Source organism: Bubalus bubalis, chromosome 20 (assembly GCF_019923935.1).
Source record: "Bubalus bubalis isolate 160015118507 breed Murrah chromosome 20, NDDB_SH_1, whole genome shotgun sequence".
Lineage (NCBI taxonomy): Eukaryota > Metazoa > Chordata > Mammalia > Artiodactyla > Bovidae > Bubalus > Bubalus bubalis.
The window spans coordinates 66,484,468-66,509,271 of record NC_059176.1 but is presented as its reverse complement, the minus strand read 5'-3'; the positions used below and the strand labels follow the sequence as shown (position 1 = coordinate 66,509,271).

Genomic DNA, 24,804 nt, shown 5'->3' with positions numbered 1-24,804 from the left:
ATTTTGGAGCCTTAAAAAGTAAAGTCTCTCACTGTTTCCATTGTTTCCCCATCTATTTGTCATGAAATGATGGGACCAGATGCCATGATCTCAGTTTTCTGAATGCTGAGTTTTAAGCCAGCTTTTTCACTCTCCTCTTTCATTTTCATCAAGAGGCTCTTTAGTTCTTCTTCACTTTCTGCCATAAGGGTGGTGTCATCTGCATATTTGAGGTTATTGATATTTCTCCCAGCAATCTTGATTCCAGCTTGTGCTTCATCCAGACTGGTAGTTTGCATGATGTACTCTGCATATACGTTAAATAAGCAGGGTGACAGTATAAAGCCTTGATATACTCCTTTCCCAGTTTAGAACCAGTCTGTTGTTCCATGTCCAGTTCTAACTGTTGCTTCTTGACCTGCATAGAGATTTCTCAGGAGGCAGGTAAGGTGGTCTGGTATTCCCATCTCTTTAAGAATTCCAGTTTGTTGTGATCCACATGGTCAAAGGCTTTGGGGTAATCAGTAAAGCAGAAGTAGATGTTTTTCTAGAACCCTCTTGCTTTTTCAATGATCCAGTGGATGTTGGCAATTTGATCTCTGGTTTCTCTGTGTTTTCTAAATCCACCTTGAACATCTGGAATTTCTCGGTTCACATACTGTTGAAGCCTGACTTGGAGAATTTTGAGCATTACTTTGCTAGCATGTGAGATGAGTGCAGTTGTGAGGTAGTTTGAACATTCTTTGAAATTGCTTTTCTTTGGGATTGAAATGGAAACTGACCTTTTCCAGTTTACCCTTATAACTATTAACTATTTAACCTTATAAATAATCTAATTACACCATTCATTCATCTTTCTCATTTCTTGTTCCTCTGTTTTTAGCTATTCATTCAAGTTCTTTTGCTACTAATCTTTGCTTATACTCTACAAGCATTTTCCCAGTTATTTAAAAACTTGTAATAGGGTAGGGTGAGGGACATATAAAAACATAAATTTCTGTACATAGTTGAGTCTATCCAGTTTGTTTTTTCCCTTGTAATTTTTAAATCCTGTTTTAAAGTTTAGATAAGTTCCCAACAGACAACTGACCACAACCCTATTTTGTGGGTTGGTAATTATTTCAGGGTTTGATATGAAGTGAACATGCACATTGGTTTCTGTTCCACAAACAACTAACCAAGTTTTCCACACCATTTGTGAAATAAAGCTTCCCCTGACAGATCTGATATACTCTGTTGTTTTATAATACATTCCATGTCTATGTGGCTACAGATATGATGAGCCAGGTCAGAGCCTTGCCTGGGCCCTGGCACCAAGTGCTCTCCACATGTCTCAAAAGCAGAGTGATCACATGTTCAACATCTTATGCTGCTTCCCATAAAGGTCAAAATAGTCACCGGGGAATTTTAGTTTCTCCAAAATGTTTTCCCAAGTTCACATTAGTTTTATTTTATACCATGCCTCTGTATTAAGCATAACATTTTCTAGCCAAGAAGTTACGCTTCTTGCCTCAAAATAATTGTACACATTTCTTGCCTCTGCTGATTTTTACCCCTTGCTCTCCCCTTAAGAAATGTCTTTCCTTAACTATACTTCAAGGCCTTGGTCAAATGCCACATCTCCCATAAATCCTTTTTCCCCCCAAATGCAAGTAATTACCGTCTTGAGCTATTTTCTTTCCTCTTTAAAATTATAATCATTAACATTTACCAAGATAAGATCTTCCTTGGTAAGATGAATAAACTCCCAGGCAGAGTTTGTGAGACCGTTTTCATATACTGTCATGCTTAGCTAAATGTCTAAAGCATCTTTGCTGCTGCTAAGTCGCTTCAGTCATGTCCAACTTTGTGCGACCCCATAGACAGCAGCCCACCAGGCTCCCCCGTCCCTGGGATTCTCCAGGCAAGAACACTGGAGTGGGTTGCCATTTCCTTCTCCAATGGATGAAAGTGAAAAGTGAAAGTGAAGCTGCTCAGTCGTGTCCGACTTTTAGCGACCGCATGGACTGCAGCCTACCAGGCTCCTCCATCCATGGGATTTTCCAGGCAAGAGTATTGGAGTGGGGTGCCATTGCCTTCTCCAAAAGAATCTTTGGTTATTAACAAATGCATCAGTGTGCTGAAAGAATGAAAACAAGCATACTTGATTTACTTAATAAGTTTAATACTCAAAACAGTCAGTAATTTTATTAAATCTTGGTTTGAAATCCTATGGCCACCTTCAACATTTATATTGAAGTACCTTCAATATCAGATCTTAATTTGCAATTTCATAGTGATCTCATGCCTTTACTAATCATTTGCTACTTTATGCTTCAGATATTTCTCACTATATCCACTCTACTTGGAACATTATCTAAATCCATCAGGATAGAATGGCTTATGCTGTAGTAGCGAAAGACCCCTTAAATCTCAGTGACTTTACAACAAAGATTTATTTGTTTTTTCTTTCTTGTGCTCCATAGTCACTCAGCTTCCTCTATCTGGAAGGCAGCTTGGACACTGTGGAAGAAGGGCCACACATACTTCCCATCACATTTCATTCTCCAGAGCAAGTCTCATTGTCAATCTTTATGTCACCAAGGTAGAAAAGTTCCATCCTCTCCCAGGGAATTGCAGCAAATATTTTTTGAATGACAATGCAATCTATCATATTCCCCATTTCCCATTTTCAGAGTCAACTTTCTTAATATTTTCCAAAGTACAATTTCTTTAGAGAAACTGTCCCCTACAAGGCAAATACTGATATTCATGCAGTGAAGTTCAACTGATATGCTTTTGAGAATACTTACCCTGGACAACATGGAGGCCAGTGATATAACAGCATAGTCAAATATTTGGAGGGTCATTAGTGGCCTTGAGGAAGGAAATACTACTCACATCTCAAAATTATGTATTTACCAAGATACTGTTTAACACAGAACATAGAATTAAGAAAATATACCATTTTCTTATGTATTTGTTTAGTAATTACATTCTGTTTCTTAAATATGAAATACACTTTCAAATTAACAAAATTCTTAGGCATTTACCACCTGTCCTATCCCTCAATCCCAATCTCCTAGTCCCACAGGTGGGAATGTTAAGTGGAGGAAACAATAAAGATGAATAAGAAGATGGTCTATGCTCTCAACTAGCTCCCAATCTGTCAGAGAAAGACCCATACAGAACTGGCCTCTGTAACCCAGAGGTAAGGCCTACACTGGATATTCTAGAGCTCAAGATTTAGGAAAGGTTTCACAGTATCTGAACTGAGATGCTCCTGGTTGAATAAGAGTCTTCATAGGCAGAGGATAAGAACCTTCAAGGTAAAGGGTCCAACACAGTCAAATGAAGAAAAGCCTTTCAAGATGCTATGAGATAGAGACTACAAAATGTTAATAATCACAAGAAGCTTCAGAGATGTCAAGACCTATTCTTCTAGGCAAAGGCTTTTTTTTGTTGTTTTAATTAATTTATTTATTTTAATTGGAGGCTAATTACTTTACAATATTGTGGTGGTTTTTGCCATACATTGACATGAATCAGCCATGGGTGTACACGTGTCCCCCTGTCCCGAACCCCCTCCCTAGGCAAAGGCTTTTGCCATTTGGTGTGCAACTTCAAGAATGCATAGAGTCTCTGTTGGACAAGGTCCCGACACTGATACAACAGATATCTTGATGTAGCCTGTATCTGTGGAGAAAATTCCTTAAATGATCATAACAAGTGGCTTGATCATTTTCAAGTGGGAAAGTAGTGAGTCAGTTGCACCAAAATATAACCTTCAAAAGAGCAACAGAAGCTTATAAATTACAACAGAAAGGCACAGAAGCCCTAAAGCCTGTGTGGCAATGTAGATGTGGTTCGGTTCCCAAGTAGATGCCGAACCAACAAAGGTAGAGTCCCTGAACACAAGTGCATTGTTCCAGTTCAGGACTTCCTTGGCAAGACTATCTATTGAAATGCTGATCTCAACCTTTTTTCCCCAGATGCACTAAAAGCTGTGCCAGAAACAAGGCCCTGGATCTCTTGTCCAGCCTAAATTAACAGAACTTTCTAAGGCATTAATATTGCTGAAGGACTCATAAAAATGTGGATGCAGAGTATCATGTCACCTTTGCCAAGTGTAAGAGCCACTCAAATGTATCTATAAAGTCACAAGCTCATATTCTGGCAACTGCAACAGGGTTGGCCTACCTACATATTCCTGTCCCCTTCCAAGGCAGCCACCAAGGGGGCTCTCCCAGGACTGCCTAGGAAGCTGCGTGATGCTTTGCCTGGGAGCTCAAGGATGCTCTTGGCATCTTTATGATGCTCTCTCATTCATTTATCTCCTTTTTTTTTTAACTGTATAATACAACCTAAAGTTCAAAATGGTGTTTCTAATTTTCTCACCCCCTCCTTACCAGTCACCTAAATTAAAATATTTTCAAAACTTCCATAAAGGAAAGTAGATATAGGAAATAGGAACTAGAGAAAGAGGAAAAACAAACTTTTTCAAAGACTGTCTCAATCAGGCAATAATTCTCTTTCTGATCTCTACAGCAAAGCTGGAATGTGCTCTCCTATGACTCTGGAGCAAAGAGCAGGGGCATCTGAGAGATCCAGGTTCAGGCTCAGGGTTTATTTGGGATACTCCTTTAGGAAGTTGGTTGTCCTCTCAGATCCTTAGTTTCCCTGTGTATAAAATTAGGGCATGGATATCATGAGTGAAATAGGGAAAATACAGATAAATTTTACTCCATTGATTACAAACTATTATTCCGCAGAAGAAACTAATGAGAAAATGAAAATAAAATCCACAGAATGAGAGAAACTATTTGCAAATCATATATCTGATGAGGAACTTGTATTTAGACTGTATAAAGGTTTACAAAAAATACAAACAACCTGATTTAAAAATGGGCAAAGGACTTGAATAGATATTCCTCCAAAGAGGATAAGACCAGTGTCCAGTAAGCACATAAAAGATGCTCAATATCTTACTCATTAGGGAAATGCAACTCAGAATCACAATGAGATACCATTTCATACTATTAGGATGACTACAATAAAAAAGACAGATAAGGGCTTCCCTGGTGGCTCGGTGGTAAAAAAAAAAAAAAAAAAAATCCACCTTCCAATGCAGGAGACATGGATTGAATCCCTGATCCAGGAAGATTCCACAAGCTGCGAGGCAACTAAGCCTGTGCACCACAACCACTGAGCCTGTGCTTCAGACCCACAGGAGCCACAGCTCCTGAGCCCCTTGTGCTGCAGCTACCGAGGCCTGTGCACCCTGGAGACCGTGTTCTGCAACTAGAGGAGGCACAGCAGTGAGAAGCGTGTGCACCACACCTAGAAAGCAGACTCTGCCTGCCTGGCACAAGTGGAGAAAATCCTGTGCAGCAAGGAAGACTCAGGACAGCCAAAACTAAATTAATAAAATTATACATATATATATGTATATATATATAAAGGCAGACAATAATATGCATTGGTGAGAATGTGGATAAATTAGAACTATCATGTATTGCCTAGGGAACCTAAATGGTATGGCTACTTTGACAGTTTGGAAGTTCCTCAAAAAGTTAAACATAGTTATCATATGACCCAACAATTGCAATTCTTAATACATGCATAATGCAAATGAAAACTTACATGCACAGAAACACCTGTGCATGAATGTTCATAGCAGCTTTATTCCTGATAGCCGAAAGGTGCAAATAGCCCAAAATTCATCAACTTTATGTACGATTAAACAAAACATGATATATTCATACAATGGAATATTGTATTGTTCCAGCAACAAATACATTGTATTGCTCAAGCAACAAAAAGGAGTGAAGTATTGATACACATCACAACATGAATGAATCTTGAAAATATACTGAGTAAAAGAAGCCAGAAACAAAGGACCATATGGTGTATGATTCCATTCATATCAAGCATACAGAATAGGCAAACCTATTGCAACAGCAATTAGATTAATGGCTACCCATAGAGACAGATAAAGGACAGAAATGGCATGGAGCTAACAGAAGCAGAAGATATTAAGAAGAGGTGTCAAGAATACACAGAAGAACTGTACAAAAAAGATCTTCACGACCAAGATAATCACGATGGTGTGATCACTCACCTAGAGCCAGAAATACTGGAATGTGAAGTCAAGTGGGCCTTAGAAACCATCACTACGAACAAAGCTAGTGGAGGTGATGGAATTCCAGTTGAGCTATTTCAAATCCTGAAAGATGAGGCTTTGAAAGTGCTGCACTCAATATGCCAGCAAATTTGGAAAACTCAGGAGTGGCCACAGGACTGGAAAAGGTCCATTTTCATTCCAATCCCAAAGAAAGGCAATGCCAAAGAATGCTCAAACTACCGCACAATTGCACTCATCTCACACGCTAGTAAAGTAATGCTCAAAATTCTCCAAGCTAGGCTTCAGCAATACGTGAACCGTGAAATTCCAGATGTTCAAGCTAATTTTAGAAAAGGCAGAGGAACCAGAGATCAAATTGCCAACATCTGCTGGATCATGAAAAAGCAAGAGAATTCCAGAAAAACATCTATTTCTGCTTTATTGACTATGCCAAAGCCTTTGACAGTGTGGGATCACAATACACTGTGGAAAATTCTGAAAGAAATGGGAATACCAGACCACCTGACCTGCCTCTTGAGAAATCTGTATGCAGGTCAGGAAGCAACAGTTAGAACTGGACATGGAACAACAGACTGTTTTCCAAATAGGAAAAGGAGTACGTCAAGGCTGTATACTGTCACCCTGCTTCTTTAATGTATATGCAGAGTACATCATGAGAAATGCTGGGCTGGAAGAAGCACAAGCTGGAATGAAGATTGCCGGGAGAAATATCAATAACCTCAGATATGCAGATGACAGCACCCTTATGGCAGAAAGTGACGAGGAACTAAAAAGCCTCTTGATGAAAGTGAAAGAGGAGAGTGAAAAAGTTGGCTTAAACGCTCAACATTCAGAAAACGAAGATCATGGCATCTGGTCCCATCACTTCATGGCAAATAGATGGGGAAACAGTGTCAGACTTTATTTTTTTGGGCTCCAAAATCACTGCAGATCATGACTGCAGCCATGAAATTAAAGGACGCTTACTCCTTGGAAGGAAAGTTATGACCAACCTAGATAGCATATTCAAAAGCAGAGACATTACTTTGCCAACAAAGGTCCATCTAGTCAAGGCTATGGTTTTTCCAGTGGTCACGTATGGATGTGAGAGTTGGACTGTGAAGAAAGCTGAGCACTGTGAAGAATTGATGCTTTTGAACTGTGGTTTTGGAGAAGACTCTTGAGAGTACCTTAGACTGAAAAGAGATCCGAACAGTCCATTCTAAAGGAGATCAGCCCTGGGATTTCTTTGGAAGGAATGATGCTAAAGCTGAAACTCCAATACTTTGGCCACCTCATGCGAAGAGTTGACTCATTGGAAAAGACTCTGATGCTGGGAGGGACTGGGGGGAGGAGGAGAAGGGGATGACAGAGGATGAGATGGCTGGATGGCATCACCGACTCGATGGATGTGAGTTTGAGTGAACTCCGGGAATTGGTGATGGACAGAGAGGCCTGGCGTGCTGCAATTCATGGGGTCACAAAGAGTCGGACACAACTGAGCGACTGAACTGAACTGAACTGATAGGGTTAGGGGAAGCAGGTTGGGGGAAATGACGAATGACTGCTACTGAGTACAGAGCTTTCAGGGTGATGAAAATATATGGAAATTGATTTGAGGAATGTCATGATTACAAAATTGTAAATACAATAAAAACAACTGAATTACATACTTTAAATGGTAAAATTTTATGGTATATAAATTGCACCTTAAGAACTCTGTTATAAGAAAAAGAATATGTACTACATGTACTTTACTGGTACCAAACATACTGAAAGTGAAAGTCAGTCAACTGTGTCTGACTCTTTGTGACCCCACGGACTATACAGTCCATGGAATACTCTAGGCCAGAATAAGGAGTGGGTAGCCTTTCCCTTCTCCAGGGGATCTTCCCAACCAAGGGATCAAACCCAGGTCTCCCACATTGCAGGCGGATTCTTTACCAGCTGAGCCACAAGGGAAGCCCAAGAACACTGGAGTGGGTAGCCTATCACTTTCTCCAGGGGATCTTCCTGACCCAGGAATCGAACCAGGGTCTCTTGCATTGCAGGAGGATTCTTTACCAATTGAGCTATCAGGGAAGCCCCCAAACATACTAAATGGCCCCAAATACCCACTCGATAAAATCAAGTTACTTGTTCCTTTCCTTTCTCTCCTCTGTGGTGCTTTCTGTGCTCAGGACTCTGTAATCCAAGTGTTTTTACTATTGAACATATTTTTAAAAATTGTGTGGAAGTCTTCAAAGCAATTCCAAAAGATGAAGTTAGACAAGACTTATTTTTGCAAAGGAGGTGTTGGGTATTTCTAAAGAAATCTGGCTTTTGTAGGTCAGGAGCCCTTAAAGGAAAATTATTTCATAGTAACAAGATGAGATAGTTAAGCTCCCCTTTGGTGCTGAGAGTGAATTTTCTCTACTTCAGCCATTTTGCACTGAGGGATTAGTAGTATTTGGCCAGTAAGCACAGGTGACTTGTCTCTGAGGATCCTTCTAACGAAAGTCAATAGGGAAAAAATAATGAGAATTTATCTCTGGGCTTTAGAAGACAATGAGGTATGGATGGTAATTTCATACAACATCATACATTTCATACATTTCATACAATATCAGCACTAGACTTACAGTAGATGTTATTTATATACCACATGCATAATAATTTGATCATGGCTTTAGTTTAGGATAAAAACTAAAGCACAGAGTTCATGAATGGACTCTACAGAAAATTAAGTGCACATTTTAAGGGTGTGACATGCAGATTTCAAAAAAATTTTGTAATTTGCTTCGTTTGTTTTATAATCATAATTGTGAAGCAAAATAGTATTTTGAAAGTTGATTTTTAAAATTTATTTATTTTTTATTGAAGGATAATTGCTTTACAGAATTTTGCTGTTTTGTGTCAAACCTCAATAGAATCAGCCATAGGTATACATATATCCCCGCCCTTTTGAAACTTCCTCCCATCTCCCTCCCCAATCTAGGTTGATACTGAGCCCCTGTTTGAGTTTCCTGAGACTTGCAGCAAATTCCCATTGGCTGGCTGTTTTACACATGGTAATGTAAGTTTCTGTGTTACTCTTTCCATACATCTCACCCTCTCCTCTCCTCTCCCCATGTCCATAAGTCTATTGTCTCTCTGTTTCTCCATTGTTGCCATGTAAATAAATTCTTCAGTACCATTTTCCTAGATTCCGTATATATGCATTAGAATACGGTATTTATCTTTCTCTTTCTGACTCACTTCACTCTGTATAATAGGTTCTAGGTTCATCCACCTCATTAGGACTGACTCAAACGCATTCCTTTTTATGTCTGAGTAATATTCCATTGTGTATATATACCACAACTTCTTTATCCATTTATCTGTTGATGGACATTTAGGTTGCTTCCATGTTCTAGCTATTGTAAATAGAGCTGCAATGAACAATCGGATATATGTGTCTTTTTCAATTTTGGTTTCCTCAGGGTATATGCCTAGGAGTGGGATTGCTGGGTCGTATGGTGGTTTTATTCCTAGTTTTTTAAGGAATCTCCATACCATCTTCCATAGTGGCTGTATCAATTTACATTCCCACCAACAGTGCAAGAGCATTCCCTTTGCTCCACATCCTCTCCAGCATTTGTTGTTTGTAGACTTTTTGATGAGGGCCATTCTGACTGGTATGAGATGATATCTCATTGTATTTTTGATTTGCATTTCTCTAATAATGAGCAATATTGAGCATCTTTTCATGTGTTTGTTAGCTATCTATCTGTATGTCTTCTTTGGAGAAATATCTCTTTAGTTCTTTTCCCCACTTTCCTATGTTTTCCTCTAAGAGTTTTACAGTTTGTGGTCTTACATTTAGGTCTTTCATCCATTTTGAGTTTATCTTTATGTATGGTGTTAGGAAGTATTCTATTTTCATTCTTTTACATGTACCTGTCCAGTTTTCCCAGCACCATTTATTGAAGAGGCTATTTTTGCCCCATTGTATATTCTTGCCTCCTTTGTCAAAAATAAGGTACCCATAGGTGCATGGGTTTATTTCTGGGCTTTCTATCTTGTTCCATTGGTCTATATTTCTTTTTTTGTGCCAGTACCATACTGTCTTGATGACTGTAGCTTTGTAGTATAATCTGAAGTCAGGAAGATTGATTCCTCTAGCTCCACTCTTCTTTCTTAAGACTTCTTTGGCTATTTGGGGTCTTTTGCCTTTCCATATGAATTGTGAAATTTTTTGTTCTAGTTCTGTAAAAAAATGCCATTGGTAATTTGATACGGATCACATTAAATCTGTAGGTTGCATTTGTTAGTATACTCATTTTCACAACATTGATTCTTCCTATCCAGGAACGTGAAATATCTCTCCATCTGTTTATGTCATCTTCGATTTCTTTCATCAGTGTCTTATAATTTTCTGTGTACAGTTCTTTTGTCTCCTTAGGTAAGTTTATTCCTAGATATTTAATTATTTTTGTTGCAATGGTGAATGGGATTGATTCCTTAACTGATCTTTCTAATTTCTCATTGTTAGTATATAGAAATGCAAGTGATTTCTGTGTATTGATTTTGTATCCTGCAACTTTGCTAAATTCATGATTAGCTCTAGTAATTTTCTGATACTATCTTTAGGGTTTTCTATGTACAGTATCATGTCATCTGCAAACAGAGAAGGCTTTACTTCCTTTCTGATCTGGATTCCTTTCATTTCTTTTTCTTCTCTGATTGCTGTAGCTAGGACTTCCAGAACCATGTTGAATAGTAGTGGTGAAAGTGGACACCGGAGTCTTGTTCCTGATCTTAGGTGGAATGCTTTCAGTTTTCAGCATTGAGAATAATGTTTGCTGTAGGCTTATCATAAATGACCTTTACTATATTGAGATAGACTCCTTCTATGCCCATTTTTTTGAAGAGTTTTAATCATAAATGGGTGCTGAATTTTGTCAAAGACACAGAATTGCTGAATGGATACACAAACAAGACCCATATATATGCTGTCTACAAGAAACCCACTTCAGACCAAAAGACACATGTAGACTCAAAGTGAGAGGGTGGAAAAATATATTCCATGCAAATGGGAAGCAAAAGAAAGCTGGAGTAGTAATCCTCATATTAGACAAAATAAACCTTAAAATATAGAAGATTATAAAAGATAAGGAAGGACACTACATAATGATCAAGGGATCAATCCAAGAGGAAGACATAACAATTGTAAATATCTATGCACCCAGCATAGGAGCACCTCAATACATAAGGCAAACACTAACAGATGTAAAAGGAGAAATCGACAGTAACACAATAATAGTAGGAGACTTGAACACCCAACTCACACCAATGGACAGATCATCAAAACAGAAAATTAATAAGGAAACACATGTCTTAAATGATACATTTGATGAGATGGATCTCATTGATATCTTCAGTACCATTCCATCCAAAGACAGAAGAATACACCTTCTCAAGTGCACATGGAACATTCTCCAGAATAGACCACATCTTGGGTCACAAATCAAACCTCAGTAAATATAAGAAAGTTGAAATCATATCAAGCATCTTCCCTGACCAAAATGTTGTGTTAACTAGATATCAATTAAAGAAAATAACTGTAAGAAACACAAACACATGGAGATTAAACAACACATTTCTAAATAATCAACAGGTTACAGAAGAAATCAAAAGGCAAATCAAAGAATTTCTAGAAACAAGTGACAATGAAAACACAACTCAAAACCTATGGGATGCAGCAAAAGCAGTCCTAAGAGGGAAGTTTATAGCAATACAATCCTACCTCAAGAAACAAGAAAAACATCGAATAGGCAACCTAACTTTACACTTAAAATAACTGGGAAAAGAAGAACAAAAACCCCAAAATGAGTAGAAGGAAAGAAATCATAAAGATCCAAGCAGAAATAAATGAAAAAGAAATGAAAGAAACAATAGTAAAGATTAATAAAACTAAAAGCAGAATCTTTGAGAAAGTAAACAAAATTGACAAGCCTTTAAGCCAGACTCATCAAGAAAAAAAAGAAGAATCAAATCAACAAAATTAGAAATGAAAAAGGAGAGGTTACAACAGACAATGCAGAGATACAAAGGATTATAAGAGACTATTATGAACAACTATGTGGCAATAAAATGGATAACCTGGAAGAAATAACCTGGATAACCTCTTAGAAAAGTTCAATCTTCCAAGACTGAACCAGAAAGAAATAGAAATTATGAACAACCCAATTACAAGCACAGAAATTGAAGCTGTGATCAAAAATCTCCCAAAAAGCAAAAGTCCAGGACCAGATGACTTCACAGGAGAATTCTATTAAACATTTAGAGAAGAGCTAATGCCTATCCTTCTAAAACTCTTTCAAAAAATTGCAGAGGATGGAACACTTCCAAACTCATTCTATGAGGCCACCATCACCTTGATACCAAAACCAGAAAAAACAACACAAAAAAAGAAAACTACAGGCCAATATCACTGATGAACATAGATGCAAAAATCCTCAACAAAATTTTAGCAAACGGAATTCAGCAACACATCAAAAAGCTCATACACCATGATCACGTTGGGTTTATTCCAGGGATACAAGGATTCTTCAATATATGCAAATCAATCAGTGTGATATACTATCTTAACAAATTTAAAGATAAAAACCATATGATAATCTCAATAGATGCAGGATGCTGATTTTTGAAGAATACAAAATTCATGTATCTTAACAGAAATTTTTCATCATCACTTAGTTTTGGATCCTTTTCTTTCTCTTTCTTCTAATCAAGGCAGAAGTATCTTGAAATAAAGTCAGAATATATCAGTCCAGATACAGCCCAGAAAAAAGGAAGAGAAATAAAAACATCAAATAATTAAAGAAGCATATTAAGTAATCTCTTCTCCATGAGTTTATCAAAATTTTCAGTCTTTCAAGCTCAAAGAAAACTAAAAGTTAGGAGTCAATTTCAGATTTGGCAAAAACTGTAGAGAGCAAATTTTGTGCATCAGCAGGATGTGCATTCAAGACTTGCACAAAAGCTGAAGTCCCAAAGCAGTGATCATGTGTCAAGAGGGATATTTAAGGGTCTCTGGTTATTAGCTGTATATATTTGTTGAAATAAACTTAACCCAGTATTTCTTTTAACACAATCCCCTTACTGTCTGCTACTGAAGTACTCTGCTCACATTTTCACAGTTCCTTCACAGTCCTTACAACCAAGGACTTAGATCTCTTGATTTTGAGCTTTATAACCCTTTCTTTCAGAGCCTGGTGGCTGCCGTCTATGGGGTCACACAGAGTCGGACACGACTGAAGCGACTTAGCAGCAGCAGCAGCAACACTTTCTTTAATAGTACACTATTATGGCTAAGTGTTTCCTCTCTATAATGTTATCAGAAAAATACAGAATTAAATCACTCATATTTTCTGAAATGTGATTGTAAAGAATGTATCCCTAGTTTTCTTCTTTTCTACTCTCATGTAACTAATAGTCATAGCTACTGCTGCTACTGCTAAGTTGCTTCAGTCATGTCCGACTCTGTGCGACCCCAAAGACGACAGCCCATCAGGCTCCACCTTCCCTGGGATTCTCCAGACAAGAACACTGGAGTGGGTTGCCATTTCCTTCTCCAATGTATGAAAGTGAAAAGTGAAAGTGAAGTCACTAAGTAAGAAATAAATATTGAAACAACCATAAATTTTTCTGCAACAGTAGAGAAGAGTGAAAACATAAGCTATGGTGTTTGAATATTGTGGGATATGTAACCCTTCCACTGGAAACAACTGGGAAAAATGGGAAAAACTGAAATCCCTATCCTTAGAGGCACTGGAGGGATAACAGCCTAGTAAAAATCTGAGCCAAGGTTTGGGAGAAAAGTTAAACTGAGAGAGATGAGCTCCACATTTCGGGTGGATGTAGTTTACAGAAAGCTGAGAAGCTAGTTAGAACATCTGATAGACTCATGGAACAAAGGGAGCGAAAACTGGAGACAGGGATTCCAAAGAGCTCTGTCCAAAATATAAAAATAAATCAGAAGGATTCAAGCAAGCATACCCAAGGAATGAATCTGAACTCAGAATTACCAAGTCCCAGAAAGGAAATGAAGCTAGTTTGGACTGCTAATGCCTCTAGCTGCCTGAAAGAGGAAAGCATAAATTCTCTCTGAAAAAAAGAAAACATCATCATAGATTTTGAACTTTATCTATACTTTCCTCAGATATAATATTACCAGATTAGACACAGACAAAGAAAGAATTATTGAACTGAAAGAAAAACCAGAAGAAAATTTCCGGAGTGAAGCATGAAGCAAAAATAACACAAGAAATTCAGAAAGTACCATGAGATATTTAGAAGATATAGTGACAAGACCCAAAGTTGAAATTGTTAGAATTGAAATTGGAATCCTAGAAGGAGAAAAAGAGAGAGAAAATGAAGCAAAAGCAATGGTGGCTGATGGTGCTCTAAAACTGCCGAAAGACCTCAAGAAAACCTACAAACTCCAAGAAGAATAATTAAAGAGAAAACTATACCTTGGTATATCATAAATGGCAATGAAATAAAAAACAATGATAAAAATTATAACTGTATCTAGACAGGGGAGGAAAAATAGATCAATCTGAAAGCAGCACCAATTAGACCAACAACTCTTTCTCAATAGAAACAATAGACAGTGGGGTAAACGAAGTCATATCTTCAAATGGAAAAGGAAAAAATGCTAATCTATCTTTCTGTAACAGTAAATTCATCCTATAGGAATAAACATGATATAAAGTCATATACAGATTGTTTAAAAAAAAAACTTGAAGAAATCTGACCAGAAGACTTACACTAAAGAAAATATTTAAAAATTTTTAAATTTTAAAACTAAATATTTAAACAATATTCTTCTTAAGGCAGAAGGAAACATTCCCACTCCAATATTCTTGTCTGGAGAATCCCCATGGACAGAGGAGCCTGGTGGGCCATAGTTCATAGGGTTGCAAAGACTCCAACACAAGTAAAGTGACAGCGCACACACACACGCGTGTGGCAAGGAAAGTCAGTGAACCATAGTGATACAAATGGATTTCACAAGCATAATGTTCAGTTAAAGAAGGTAGTCACAGAATAAGCTAAACTCTATTATCCCATTCAACTGTCCATTGATGAATGTACTTGACATGGATAGGAAAAACAGGAACAGAAACATCAAATGTGGGCTGTAACAGGGGCAAAAGCCTTCAGGCAGTATGCAGGAGTGAGTGCAGGAGAGAAAAAGCTGAATGCAGCAACTAAAAGAAAGCTCTGTGCTGGGAATGCTAAGAGCTAAACTAAAGAGGAGAGGTTAGAGCTAGAACTGGATCCATGGTAAAGGACACTGGATTCTGTGCTGCAGGCAAAGGCAAGACATCACAGGTTCTGGAGCTGGGAAGTGGATTTGGGGAAACAGTGAGGCATGAGCAATATTTACAGCAGTCAAGACATGGAAGCAACTTGAATGTCCATTGACAGATGAATGGATAAAGATTTTATACGTGTATATATATATATATATATATATATAAAATATGAGTCAGTCATAAAGATGAATGAAATAATGCCATTTGCAGTAGCATAGATGGATCTAGAGATTGTCACACCAAGTGAAGTCAGTCAGACAAAGATAAATACCATATGCTATCACTTATATGTGGAATCTAAAATATGATACAAGTGAACTCATTTACAAAACAGAAGTCGACTTACAGACATAGAAAACAAACTTATGGTTACTAAAGTGGAAGAGGATAGGGAAGGATTAATTAGGTTTGAGTTTGAGATTAACAGATACAAAATAATACATACAGTCCTACTGTATAAGGAACTATATTCGATATCCTACAGTGAACCATAATCAAAAACAATATGAAAAAGTATATATGTGTGTGTGTATATATATATATATATAAAACTGAATCACTTTGATGTACACAAGAAGCTAACACAATTGTAAATCCACTACACTTCAGTAAAAATTTAAAAAAAAAAAGTTTCACGGCCACTAATCTGCCAGCAAAATGCATGGTATATAGAAGGCAGAGACACACTTCTTGCCATTGAGGATTTCTGGACATTGGATGAATCAATTCTAGGTCCCCAGATTAAGAATTTGGAAGCCTCCATTCCCAAAGTCTATTTTTAGAGACTTGCATAAAAGCAGGGCTCATCAAAATGTACAGCCCTTTAATACTGGGAGGTAAAAGAAGGAAAGACACAGATGCTGTAGATGGGCACCACAGACATCGTTTGTCATCTCAACTGTCTACACCTTGTATAACAAACTTTATAACATTAATATACAAAAGTGTGGAAAATAATCATTTAAATAATGCTTAAAAAAACTAGCTTTTAAAGTCTTTGTCAAAAAGATTCAGAATTTCCTGTCAGGAACCTTGCGGATTAATTTCAGTCCTTTCTAGCTTTACTATGTAAATTTGGTAAAATCATTAACATTCTTGAGCATCAGCTTTCCTATGCTTTAATTTGGGCTAACGTAATTACCATGTACCAGTCTCCCTGGGACATGCCACTGTTATGGTTAGAAGTCAGTTGCTGTGGTTTAGTCACTCAGTTCTGTCCGACTCTTTGCAACTGCATGGACTGCAGCACACCAGGCTTCCCTCTCCTTCACTATCTCCCGGAGCTTGCTAAAACTCACGCCCATTGAGTCGATGATGCCATCCAAACATCTCATCCTCTGTCTTCCTCTTCTCCTCCTGCCTTCAATCTTTCCCAGCATCAGAGTCTTTTCCAATGAGTCACTTCTTTGCCTCAGGTAGCCAAAGGATTGGAGCTTCAACTTTAACAACAGTCCTTCCCATGAATATTCAGGACTGTTTTCCTTTAGAAATGACTGGTTTGATATCCTTGCAGTCCAAGGGACTCCCAAGAGTCTTCTCCAACACCACAGTTCAAAAGCATCAATTCTTTGGCACTCGTCTTACAAATTACAAGTGTTTTGTAATTTCATGGCTGCATTCACCATCCAAAGTGATTTTGGAGCCCAAGAAAATAAAGTCTGTCACTGTTTCCATTTTTCCCCATCTATTTGCCATGAAGCCATGAAATTAAAAGATGCTTACTCCTTGGAAGGAAAGTTATGACCAACCTGGATAGCATATTCAAAAGCAGAGACATTACTTTGCCAACAAAGGTCTGTCTAGTCAAGGCTATGGTTTTTCCAGTAGTCATGTATGGATGTGAGAGTTGGACTGTGAAGAAAGCTGAGCGCCAAAGAATTGATGCTTTTGAACTGTGGTGTTGGAGAAGACTCTTGAGAGTCCCTTGGACTGCAAGGAGATCCAACCAGTCCATTCTGAAGGAGATCAGCCCTGGGATTTCTTTGGAAGGAATGATGCTAAAGCTGAAACTCCAATACTTTGACCATGTCATGCGAAGACTTGACTCATTTGAAAAGACTCTGATGCTGGGAGGGATTGGGGGCAGGAGGAGAAGGGGACGACAGAGGATGAGATGGCTGGATGGCATCACTGACTCGATGGGTGTGAATTTGAGTGAACTCTGGGAGTTGGTGATGGACAGGGAGGCCTGGCGTGCTGCAATTCATGGGGTTGCAAAGAGCCGAACATGATTGAGCAACTGAACTGAACTGAACTGAATGGGACTGGATGCCATGATCTTAGTTTTTTGAATGTTGAGTTTCAAGCCAGCTTTTTCATTCTCTTCTTTCATCCTCATCAAGAAGCTCTTTAATTCCTCTTCACTTTCTGCCATAAGCGTAGTGTTAATCTGAGGTTATTGCTATTTCTCCCAGAACTCTTGATTCCAGCTTATGCTTCATCCAGCCCTGTATTTCACATGAAGTTAAATAAGAAGGGTGACAATACAGAGGGTGATTTGAAGTACTCCTTTCCCAATTTGGAACCAGTCTGTTGTTCCATGTCCAGTTCTAATTGTTGCTTCTTGACCTGCAAACAGTTTAACAGGAGGCCTGTAAGGTGATCTGGTATTTCCATCTCTTTAAGAGTCTTCCACAGTTTGTTGTGATCCACATAGTCAAAGGCTTTAGCATAGTCAATGGAGCAGAAGTAAATATTTTTCTAGAATTCTTTAGCTTTTTCTATGATCCAAAGTATGTTGGCAATTTGATCTCTGCCTTTTCTAAACCCAATTGAACATCTGGAAATTCTTATTCACATACTGTTTAAGCCTAGCTTGAAGGATTTTGAACATTACTTTGCTAGCTTGTGAGATGAGTGCAATTATGTGGTGGTTTGAACATTCTTTGACATTGTTCTTCTTTGGGATTGGAATGCAAACTGACCTTTTCCATCTTGTGGCCACTGTTGAGTTTTCCAAATTTGCTGGCAAGTTGAGTGCCACAGTTTAACAGCATCATCTTTTAGGATTTGAAATAGCTCAGCTGGAATTCCATCACCTTCAGTAGCTTTGTTCATAGTGATGCTTCCTAAGGCCCACTTGACTTCACACTTCAGGATGTCTGGCTCTAGGTGAGTGCCCACACCATCGTGTTTATCCAGATCATTAAGATCTTTAAAGACTCGGATAGACGTCAGAGTGAGTAATAAAGTCTTACTTCATTTTCTTTGAGTTATAAGAGGATCAAAATATTTTTTCCCAAAACCTGTATGCTGAATCATGGCAGAAACTGAATAATTATTTGTTGAGATGAACTAACTCAGTTATTTCTTTGTTGTCTTTAAAAATGCACTCATGGCCACAAAGCTCCTTCCTTCTGGACAGAGATATACTTAATTTCCTCCCCAAGTACAATGAGGTTTTATGGGGATTTTTCTCTTTAAAATTATATTTTAATACATTAAATATTTGAATATATAATGGTATTAATTTATATAGTATCTCTTTTGCAGAAATGATTCATTTAATTAGGGATGACTATATAGTTAGTAATGACCTTGAAATGTCCTCTCATAATTCTATAACCATTCAGTTTTCAAACTATTGAGTGGGTTAGATGCTGGAATGTGTATTAGGGATACAGATATGAACCCCAAACAAGTGCTATTCTCAAGAAACCCTCAGATAACAATTAGGAGTCAGTTACATAATTTTCAATAATTCAGGAGAATAATGTCATACATTTTCTAATATTTAAAGCTCTGGGCAACCGCAAGAGTATCTATTTTCTGGACCCACACAATTTAATTGATGAAAGCTAATCAGGGATTCCCTGGTGGATCAGTCAGTAAAAAATCTACCTGCAATACAGGAGACTTGGGTTTGATCCCTGGGTTGGGAAGATCCCTGGAGGAGGGCATGGCAACCCACTCCAGTATTCTTGCCTGGAGAGTCCCCATGGACAGAGGAGGCCAGTGGGCTGCAGTCCATGGGGTTGCAAAGAGTCGGACACAACTGAGCAACTAAGCACAGCATAGAACAATCAGTGTTCACCATGGATCACACACTATTCTAGGCTTTTTATTTATGCAAACTCATGTAATTCTCTACAATTTTATCAAATATATATCATGAATATCTTCGTTTTTTCCCCTAGAGATCGCCTGCTGCAGGTCACCTTGCTAGAAAGTTCCAGAGTCTATACTTAAGCTCTGGCAATTCTGGCTCCAGGGTCTGAGTTTTTAAACCTTTTACATACTGTCTCTTGAATAGGAGCTCTCTTACTGTGGCTTAATTCCCGCTAAACGCCCCTGTATGTAAGAGGCTACCTGATGCTGTCCAGGGCACGCTGCTGAATGCTTGCTGGCTGTGAGCAGCCTCACTGGACCAGTCCCACCCTGTTCCCTCTCTGATCCAGGGTTCAGCTCCATGCTTTGTTTATGCCAGCTGTTGAGTGAATATTCATGGCTCTGTGCAGTGAATATTCATGTCTGTGCTGCCCTGCAAACTGCAACCCATGTTACTCAGGAGATGGATTAGGACTATACCCCTTGGGAAACCATGGCAAGGAGCTGTCTACAAGGTCCTCAAAGAGACAGGAGGGAGAGGTGAGTGAGGCTTGGAATTTTGCCCTCAAGACCCTGAGAAGGGGCGTCTCTAGAAAACTCCAGGGCATTGAAAGTGAAAGTGGAAGTGTTAGTGCATCCAACTATCTGCGACCCCATGGACTGTAGCCTGCCAGGCTCCTCTGCCCATGGGATTCTCCAGGCAAGAATATTGGAGTAGGTTGCCATTCCTTTCTCCAGAGGATCTTCCTGACCTAAGGATCAAACCTGAGTCTCCTGAAATGCCGATGGATTCTCTACCATCTGAGCCACAAGGGAAGCCAGAGCATTGGGTCTTTCCTAATCCCTTTTCCTAGAATTCTCTTTCAGGCTTGAGAGTCCTTCAATCCAGTTGACTGATCGAAATCTCATTAATTCAGAAGACTTATGGAAAGGAAATAATTGGTATAATATTTAATTTTGAAATAGTTTTGTAACAATGTGGCCTATGACATTTCTACATAAGTAAGCAAATTAGAATAGTTTTAAAATGCAGGCGTTTTGAAGGATGAGAGAACTGATACTGATTAACTGATGGTGAGCCCCCGGCAACATCCTGCGAATGCAGAAAGTCATCAAGAACAGAAAAGAGGACTAAACAGCACGTTCTGAGGGCAGGCTCACTCTCAGCATCACGAGTTTACGTATGTGCCCCCATTTCTACAGTGTGCACTATCTCCAGATATGTTTAGGATACCTTCCGCCATACATCTACTTAAAAGAAAGGCAGATTGCACCTAGAAAAATGTGTCCCCAAGTGCTTTTAAGCAAAAGGATTCATGGTTGCACTTCCACATGGAAGCACCCACCCTCCACAGATGCCTCATCAGGCTTTTAAGGAGGTTACATGGAAATGCAATAAAAGGGCCTCTTGGCAGTGCCTGAACAGCCCTATCTGCAATCTTCTGACAAAGGCAGGCATGGGCAGGACTCCTACACTGAGACAAGACTGCCCCTGAGTTCTGAGCAGAGTGCTGGTCACATCACTTGGAGCATGGAACAGTTTGAAACCCAGTTTTAAAAGCAATAAATCATTTTCTGCAACACATCACAGGGCAGTTTTCTTGGTTGTGGAAACTACTCCTTAATGATAAGCCCATGTGCCTTTCAGCTTTCCCACCCATCCAAGGTGAGGACCTCCATGTGTCTTCTTTAGAGACTGTAGGCATGTTTGCAGGACGCCTTAAGAAACAGGAGAAGGTAGCAGTGCATGAAGACAGATCTTAAACATTCAGGCATCTGTCTACTTGCACATTCCTTCATCTGTGAGGCTAGGTAGAGAGGAGGGAAGCTGGCCCCGTGAGGACTGGCTGCATGTCCGTGGCATAGCAGGCATCCCACGAGGAGGGGGCATGGAGTGCGGTCAGCTGTGCCCAGGCCAGGCCCTTCCTACAGGGTTAGCGCAGCACTGCCAGGGTGTAGAGCCCTCACCTAAGCCCGCCTGGGAGGCAGCATGTGGGCAGAGCAGAGGCCAAAGGCTTCACAGAGGGAGAGCATCTTGATTAAGCCGAAGAGTGAGTAGAAGGTGGCCAGGTTAAGGGAGACAGGCAGCTGTGAGTCCCAGGCACTCAGGCTAGAGCCCACAGGTAGAGTGCAGGCCATGGGCTACATGAATGCCAGTATAGAACCAGGGCTAACCACTTTCCACTTGGTGTGGTTTAAGCTGCATGGTCAGGAAAAAGCTAAGATGAGAGGTCCCAGCTCTGCCTTCACTGAGAATCCTCCATCCAGAGTTTGTGGCCTTTAGGATACCCTTCAGTTTACAGAGCACTTTCGTTTATCCTCTCAGCTACAACACAGCCTTTAGCAAGAACACTGAGAAAGCACCACCCACTGTAAGAGATACGAATGGAAGTTTAAAAAAACAACTCAGCAAGCACAGACTTCTTAGTTTTCGGACAGTTGAAACAAAGATGACAATGAAACCCAGGGTGGGACGGGTTCCCAGATGACAGCAGGAGCAGATGACTGTGTCTGAAGAGGCATCACTAATGGCAGGGGCTCATGTTCCTGGAACCGGGGCCGACTGCCAGCCCAGAAGACGGGAGAAGGTCTCTTACTTTGGAGAGCACAGCACTTGACTCCTCAGGTCTTCCTCCCTCCCCTTCCTTCCTGCCTCCAAGGCTATCAGTGGCCTCTTGTCTGCCCAGAGAGAAAGCTTCTTATGTTATCAAACAATCAGATCAGATCAGTCGCTTAGTCGTGTCCGACTCTTTGCGACCCCATGAATCGTAGCACGCCAGGCCTCCCTGTCCATCACCAACTCCCAGAGTTCACTCAAACTCACATCCATCGAGTCAGTGATGCCATCCAGCCATCTCATCCTCTGTCATCCCCTTCTCCTCTTGCCCCCAATCCCTCCCAGCATCAGAGTCTTTTCCAATGAGTCAACTCTTCGCATGAGGTGGCCAAAGTACTGGAGTTTCAGCTTTAGCATCATTCCTTCCAAAGAAATCCCAGGGCTGATCTCCTTCAGAATGGACTGGTTGGATTTCCTTGCAGTCCAAGGGACTCTCAAGAGTCTTCTCCAACACCACAGTTCAAAAGCATCAATTCTTCGGTGCTCATCCTTCCTCACAGTCCAACTCTCACATCCATACATGACCACAGGAAAAACCATAGCCTTGACTAGACGAACCTTTGTTGGCAAAGTACAACCTAGATAGCATATCAAACAATGGTTGGTTAAATTCAACCTCAGCCTTTTAGCTTCTCAATAAGCACAGAGAGCATCTCCTGGTCAGCTGCTCCTTCCTACCCATCACAGCTTATCCATTCCCTCTAGATGCAGTGAAAGGGGTACAGAAGATGATGAGTGACTGACGATGGTCCTTTTTTGGGGGACCAAGCACTGTGAATCAGCAGCAGGGTATTTCACAATGACAGCAACATGGCCCAGGCAGCCACTATCCCTCCAGAGAGCACGAGGGGACACAAGACTCACCTGTGGCAAAGACAACATTCCTGGAGACCAGACGATGCTCCACAATGGAGAACTGTGGGAGCTCAATCCTCTCCACGCCGGTCACAGCCTTATCACCCCCGCGCCAGTAAAACTCTATGTCATCTGTGGTGTAGCCATCTGCCAGGAGACAGAAGCAGGGACAGGGCAGAAATGAAGCATCGTTTTGTCTAAAGAAACTGACACTACTAAAATGGAAGTAACAGCTTGCCCATGTGTGAAGGAAATTTGTTGATGTGCTTGTCTATGCATTATCATTAGAAGAACTAACTTTTGGATAGTCTTGTGTTACCTTTGCTGTCTGATTTGGACCAGGCTGGTGTTGAAAAGCAGACACTGGAGAGGCTGAGTATTCTGACCAAAGTTCTGTTTGGAAAGCCTAATTGTGGGGCTGACCTGGACTTTGCACAGAAATGTGAAGTAAAAACATATTCACAGCACTGAATAAGATGGTTGGAAGAAAAAGTAAAATTCTAAAGAATTCTGGAAAGGCAGCTCTCTCAACAGCTATGAAAAAGTTAGAACACTGAGGGTGAACTTGCCCAACCAATGTTTCATAACTGCCGGGCAATTTTGGATGGTGTCATGAGGTGCTCCTGGCCATGAGTTTGGCCAACCTTAGAAATGCCTTTTGTGGGGACTCTCTTGGCCCTTAGAGATTTGAGCAGTGCTCTCAGCAGAAAGAGGAATGGCTATTAGCCAGATTATAGCTTCAAAACCAGCTCTTGGCACGGTCTCATGCTCACTCGGTAATCAATCAATGCTTCTTGAGAATGACTAAACAGGAAAACAGTATCTGATGTTATTTGCAGCACTCAGGAGTCTTCTAAAGAATTGGGTCAACTTTAGTGGTAAAGTCAATTAAAAATCACACCTGTAGAAAAATACCCTATGAATATAAAAACTTTTTTATTTGAACATATAATACAAGGCAGACGCTAAATATCTGACATTATACAAACAGACCAAAGCTGTAGGGATGACTGCCCCCACAGTCCCTGCCGGCTCCCTGGTCCATCTGCTGTCTTCCCTTCGGGATTACGGTGGGCACAGCTTCTGTCCCCACCCTCCCCTCTGACTGCATGGCACTCCATTCTCACCCAGTGGCCATGGCGATCACTAATAAAGCACAGATCTCATCAAGTCACTCTTCTGCTTAAAGCCCTCAAATGTTTCCCAATGCAATTAGCAACACAAGTCCAAAGTCCTTACAAGGACCCCAAGAATCCACAAGGCTGACCCCTCTGTGTGTTGTAAGTGCAGGCCCCCTCCCCTGCACACACAGTCCAGCCTCTCTAGCCTTCCGGCTGTGGTTCAGACCAGCATGCTGTGTGCAGAGCTTACACGCCCTCTGAGGGTACATCCAAATCTTCAAGTGGCCCACTCGTCCATACATTTGCATCTTGACTTTAATAACACGTATGTAGTCAGGTCACCAGAAAATTGGGAGAATCCCTCTTCTGTTCAATTGCTTTAAAAAGGACCTTCCTGCCCATCCTCCACTTCAATTAAAGATTGTGGTAACAGAATCTACAGTCTCCAAGGCCACTCATTATGGTTCCCAGTTGAACAGGATCTGCTCCCTCACTTAGATCCAAATTGGCCTTCCTGAAACTTTCAACTCCTTGGAGTTGTGTCCTCTGACCATACAGAATCTACTTAACTTCCTAAAGTAGCCCTTCAACTATCAGCCCTTCAACATCATCTTTCCCTGAAGTCTTCATGCTAAATATCCTATGCCTCCATCCTTCACCTTCTGAAAGCACAGCTCTCAGAAATCATGGCCGTCGTGTTGTGTGGAAGCAAGGGGCACATGGAGAGGTCTAAAC

The 24,804-nt window shown here is 40.1% G+C and overlaps 1 protein-coding gene across 2 annotated transcripts in view; it reads right to left on the bottom strand.

Moving 5' to 3' along the window:
- The window catches only part of GABRB3 (gamma-aminobutyric acid type A receptor subunit beta3), a 280,666-nt gene that overhangs the window by 25,010 nt on the left and 230,852 nt on the right, over nt 1-24,804 (bottom strand). For both annotated transcript variants that reach the window (XM_025271652.3, XM_025271654.3), the window contains exon 6: nt 22,958-23,095. In XM_025271652.3, coding sequence (XP_025127437.2) covers nt 22,958-23,095 — 138 coding nt within the window. The remainder of the gene's footprint in view (nt 1-22,957; nt 23,096-24,804) is intronic.